We start from the raw sequence: 6000 nt of genomic DNA, 5'->3' as shown, positions 1-6000 counted from the left end.
AAGGGAAGGGAAGGGAAGGGAAGGGAAGGGAAGGGAAGGGAAGGGAAGGGAGGAAGATACTGTAAGACTCCATTCCTCTGAAAATTCAGAGTAGGGCAATCTGTAAAGACAAAACATAGCTTAGCTTAGTGGATGCTTGGGGCTGAGAGGAGTGGGATGGAAATATAGGGTAGATGATATGTGAAGGATTTGTGATTTCTTCTTAAGGTTATAAGAATGTTCTAAAATTGGTGAGGCACATATCTGTGAATATTACAAAGACTACTGAATTGTATATGTTAAGTTTGTTAGTTTTTGGTATGCGAATTGTATCTCAAAACTTTTCACAAGTTTCCACAAGCTCTGGCCCCTGGGTCACTGATCTGTTATCTTTGGTACTATGTAGACAGGACTGGAACATTCCAGAAACTGATAAGAGAGAGGGATACTGAGAAAAAGAAGGAAGAACAAGCCTTGACACTTTAAAAGTACTGAGAAAGAAAAAATTTATCTTGCAAAATATATGTGTAAATTATGTATATATGTAAATTGTGAATATTTACCTCCACAAAGCTTTTTAGTTTTCTCTCTTCATTAGAGCTCTGCATTACTAAATGAGCTCTGCATTTCTCTCTTCATTAGAGCTCTGCATTATTTTCTACTACTAAAAAGCAACTCTGAAACTCATCACCCTATTTATAATAGATTAATTGTATAATTTCTGAAAAATACTTCAAGAAAACATGTTTTTACTCTTTTAAATAGACAAGCACAATTAATTATAAATTTGTTGTAACATGAAAGACAGTGTCAACATCTTTCCTTTTCTCTTTAGCTCACACAATTGAGATTACCATGACAACTAACTAGAGGAAGAGTAAATTAGTTAAGCTGTCATTTATATTTGAAAAAAGCAAGAATTGGAGTAATTGCATTAAGTGTATTTTTTGCCAAACATAAATTTTTCTCTTTCATTTCTTAAAAGCTATACATTAACAAAAGTCTTTTTTTACAGGTATCAGTGAATGAAAACAAACAATTTTTATCACATATAATGGAACAGAGAAAATCGAGTGAAGTAATCAATACAAAAGAAAATCTCTTAAAAAGAAAAAAGCAACGCAAATTAAAAATAAGAGGAATTGAAAATAGAGAACTCCCAAAGAGAACTAAAAATCACTGTAAGTAGAATACTCTTTCACATGCAAATTTAAAATGACTTCAGGTAATCTAAAAGTACATTTTACAGCTGCTATTGTAGTTTGGGGTTTAACAAGATGAACAATATAATGCAGGGCACATTTTATAGGATTATTTATAATAGTCACCAAAAAAATCATTCACAAAAACAGAATGCAGGAAATCTGTCCATAAACTAAAGACCAAAGAATCCAGCTGAGTGCCTGGATCCCACAGCAGTGTCCTGCATGAGTCCAGCTGAAGACCTAGAGCCCACAACAATGCCTCCCATGAGTCCAACTGGAGTCCTAGATTTAGAGAAATCTAAATCACACATAGAGCCCATGACAATGTCTCATGCAGGCCTCACAGATCTGTGGTGGGAAGGCCCAAAGGTCAGTTGTAGAAGCTAGAAAGTCTGTGCCAGCAGGATGAACAATCTGTGCTAGCAGGCTGAGGCATCTGCCCTGGATCCAGGAAGCCATGCTCAAAGCAAGAACTAGAGCTCCCCGCAAAAGTACCACAGACATACTCAGCAATAATGGATCCTAAACTCCTCCAATGTTGAGGAAAGTTGAGTTCCCATCAGGAAAGCCAATGTGACAAGCTTCTCCAGGAGACTGAGCAGTGCACCATCTTCCCCTCCAGAGCCAGGAAGCAATGATCAAAGTGAGGACCAGAGCTCCTCCAAAGTGAACCGTAGCCATTCTCAGCCTCAACGAGGACCCAAGCTGCTCCTCCAAGAACAGCCAAGTTCATCAGGAAAGCCAGCATGACAAGGTCCTCCAGCAGAATAGGCCAAGAAAATCAGCAGCTCCCTAACAGCCTCCCAACAACTTTTCCTGTTCTCCAGTTCTGCCTCTTAGGCTGCCAGCAACAAACCTCAAGTGGGCCTCCCACATCTAGCACTATGCTGGTTCAGTTCAACTGGGTGTTACAAGTTGACCACCAGGTGTCAATCCACCACAGCTGCTTTACAAGAAGTCTTAGGATAGAGTCAAACATTTATACAAACAAAAGCATTATATTTTGTCAGCTTCTGGCCCCATTTAGATTTTGAATTTGTACTACTAATAATAAGCAAGGTTATTAATCATATCTCATGGGGGAAAAAGTCTCCAGGATTATGTGTATAAAACATTTGTCAGCTTTTGTACTGATAAAAACCTTAAGATTTTAAAGAAAATCAAAATGAATATAGCATTCCTTTTTCCTACTCTAGCAATCTAAGACGCCCTAATAAAAACACACTTGATTAGTTGTTAGATTTCTCTGCAAGTAAAAAGATTCCAGAAAATATAATGTCTCCACAGAGTCTGTGTGCAGAATTTAATTTGTGTTCAATTATGAATTTGAAGAATCATTTTCAACATTTGATTTAAGTTTAAGGGAGGAAAATTTTCTCTTTCCTAATAGATATGTATGAAATTCCATTTTATTAATTTCTTATTTAAATAGAGCACAAAACTTCCTTGGCAAAGAAATTGAGAAAGAATATCAGTTTTAATAGTATTATAAAATATACATATCTAAACTCATTTTAAATCTAAATCACACACTGAAACATTTATTTGGAAATTCTTTGATATAGAAACATCACCTGCCTTTTATTTAGCATAGTTCTGTGGATCGGCTTTTCAAGTATAAACCACACCCAAACTGCATCCTCTGTGCTTTCCCAGCTCTAGTTTCTAATGGAGTGAGAGCCAAAGACATCAGGAAAATCTTGTGCAGAATCCTGCCAGATTTTTACAGACTTTCTCCCCAAAGAAAAATGTTTCACTCACAATTACCTGGATAATTTTCATGGCTCTTTATTATCAAATTTTCCTAGAGTACTTAAATTACATTACAGTCATAGACTCTTTTTGTACTTATATGTAATCAGTTTACATTTTGCTCAGTTAAATTCTGTAATTATAGTAACACTGCAACTGGTATAAGAAGATTTGGGAGCAAATCCTCATGACCCTTTGTAAGTGTGCCATAGGTGGGAACAGAATGCACACATGTGTCCTAAAGCATATCCAACTAGCTTCAAGCATTCTGTGTGTTGTGGATGGACATCAGTAAATAGGTTGGATAGCAGAAATGAAAAGCCCTGGTTAATAAGGTAGGCACGGGGTATTTGAGAGAGATCCTGCTATTTAAAAAAATAATGTCACCCTTCAAATGAGGTCTCTTTACCTTATATGGAAGTGGCTATGCTCTAATAATCATATATAATGCAGTACCAGATATAGTAGTAAGATAACTGTAATTGACCATTTTCTGTATTTAGTGTTTATCCAACTTCAGATAGGTTGCTATTGTCTGTATCCTATAGATGAGAAACCAGAAGCACAGAGAAATAAGGTAATGTGCACAACATCACAAAGCTATTTCCTAGGGAAACAGGAATGGGAACTCGGATCTTCTGAAGTCAATGCCCTCCAGCTGCTAGCCACTATGCTATATGCATCTCACAAAAAACAAACCAACGATATGAAGAAACTATAATTCCAGTCTTCTAAAAAGGATCTTGGGGAAATACTGAACTATGGGATAAATACACTGTAATTTCTTGAACACCAAATGTATTTGAAGGTTTTAAGAGACCATATATGATGGCAAGAAATTGAGGACATTTTTATTTTAAAACTAGCAGTTATAGTGTATGCAGTAGATTTCAAAATTCACATTTCTAATTGTCAAATGTAAGATGTCAAACAAATGTCTTACTGTCTTCCAGACCTTCAGGAATTGAGCACACATTAATCACTGCTGCCTATTGAATGTACTTCCAAGGACATTTGAGAACTGTTTTCATATAAGTCATAATATCCATTCAAAGAGACTTATGTAACTTAGAAAACATGTCCTTCAGACAGACATAAACATGGAAAAGTGATCACTGCTAATAAGAACAATAGATAGAAATTGAGAACTCTGGGATTACAGAGGGAAAGATTACAGGCAGGAAGGACACTGATTCTAGTCTTATTGTTTTTTCTGAGACTCCTACTATGACAAAGATTTTGAAATCTAATTTTGTAATCTCCTATATTTACCCTAAAAAGTTGGTTCACTGCTCAGTTGAAGAGTTGTCTCTAGATTGGAGTTGGAAATACTGACTACTTAAAGTATAGGAAGATTTTATCAGGAAGCAAATGGCATATTTAAATTGAGTCTTTTGAAAAAAGCTTGAAAGGGGACTTTTTTTGAAAGGTGTAGACAGGATGTAAGAACACCACAAAGCTGCCCCAGGCTGGTAACAAGAAAAGCATCATCACCCTGAGGTCCTGAAGGACTGCAGGGCAGTAGTGGCTACTGCAATGCTGAGAAAGGAAGCAAGCGGTATATGGAGAAGACACCAACATAGAATGTGACCTTAGATCAAAGAACAATGCCAGGTGCAGAGACCCTGACTGGGAAGCCCCGGAATGAACACTCCTCTGTCATCCTCTGTCTACCCTTCATGCCTCCTGCTGGTGCCTTTCAACCAAGAAGCTGGAGACGAAGAGAATCCACTGATGCACTCCACAGCAGTTTGAGTCCCAGGACAGAGAACAGGATGTGGAGAATCTGGACCAGCAACCAGAAGACACTCAACAAACTAGCCTTGCAGACAGGGCAGATCAGGTGTTGGCAGCTAAGATGAAGAACTTTTTCAGGCAAACAATAGAAGTACAATTAGTAAAAGTAAAATTAAAGAACTTTAGGGGAAAATGGGAATTTAAGAGGTCATCCAGTCTAAGGAACTTCAGGTTTTCCTGGAAGATGACATCAGCTCCAATTTCAATACTTGTCAGCGAGTTCACCGTATCATACAAGGCAGCCTGTGATAGTCAAGACAGCTCCTTCTCATAAACTTACATTGAACCGCAATCATTCCCAACAGTGATCTTAGTGTTAGTCCTGTTAAATTATGGTAGCTGGAGCAAGCATAACAATTCTGCCATGGACTGCCCCATGCAGTATATGGTTCCACTTTTGCCTGCCTGTGAGCACTGTGGCTTGAGCATATTGTCTCTAAGATCCTGTTACTTCTTTTTGGCACCAAATCACAATAAGAATGAATGCAAGGCAAATTGAAACCTTTTCTCACTTAAGAGCAGTAAATCAGTGGATAAGTCATGGTTCAACCAAGGGTAATTAAAAAAAATGTAATGCTGCTAGACCTCAACATTTGGACCACTTTCTACTCCCCAAAAGACTTGGGAGACAGAATTTAATGGAAGGAAAGAGGTTTATTCAAACTCAGCTTGAAGAAGATAAAGATGCCTTTGTTGCATCTCTGTCTTCTGTTCTCAGGTGTGCAAAGGGCTCTTGTGAGAAGAAAACAGCATACAATGAGACAGTGTGCTTCGGAGGGGTCTGCCCCAGAGTGCGGCTTTCCTCTGTAGGATATCTCTTGGCTCCTCTCCTCTCTCATCCAAAGAAAGCTGGACCTAGACCTCCTAGGGTCAGACCTGCATGTTCTTTTCAGACAGACAATTTTACTTTTCTGACAGACCATAATGTTCTGCATGTTCATTTATATGAGCTGAAGAGAGGAGGGAGTGTTTATGGAGGCAGAGGGGATAAAGAGATTAGGAAGAGAGGGAGTTCTATTGAAAACATTTTCCCCTAGGAAGCAGATCTGTTACAGTAGGAGATAGTTATATATTAAAGGATTTATTGGGGAGAGGGTATTGGCTTACATGGCTGGGGCCTGGATGGGCAAATCCCAAATCTGAAGATATCAATATGTAATACAACCACCATTGTTAATTCCCTACCACTTTGTTTGTAACTCTGTATTGTCTGTATTGTGCTTGTGATATGTTGTAAAATGTTGTATGTCTGTTAATGTTTCCCTCC

At 38.0% G+C, this 6000-nt stretch overlaps 1 protein-coding gene across 2 annotated transcripts in view; it reads left to right on the top strand.

The window, feature by feature from the left end:
- Sel1l2 (sel-1 suppressor of lin-12-like 2 (C. elegans)) overlaps nt 1–6000 on the top strand; it is a 102271-nt gene that overhangs the window by 37800 nt on the left and 58471 nt on the right. For both annotated transcript variants that reach the window (XM_013512281.1, XM_013512280.1), the window contains exon 3: nt 995–1160. In XM_013512281.1, the coding sequence (XP_013367735.1) occupies nt 1034–1160 (127 nt within the window). In that variant the 5' untranslated portion in view covers nt 995–1033. The remainder of the gene's footprint in view (nt 1–994; nt 1161–6000) is intronic.

The sequence above is a fragment of the Chinchilla lanigera genome, unplaced genomic scaffold, assembly GCF_000276665.1.
Source record: "Chinchilla lanigera isolate Chin_1 unplaced genomic scaffold, ChiLan1.0 scaffold00014, whole genome shotgun sequence".
NCBI lineage: Eukaryota > Metazoa > Chordata > Mammalia > Rodentia > Chinchillidae > Chinchilla > Chinchilla lanigera.
Note: the sequence above shows the minus strand (reverse complement) of the source record. Positions and strands in the feature narration are given on the sequence as shown.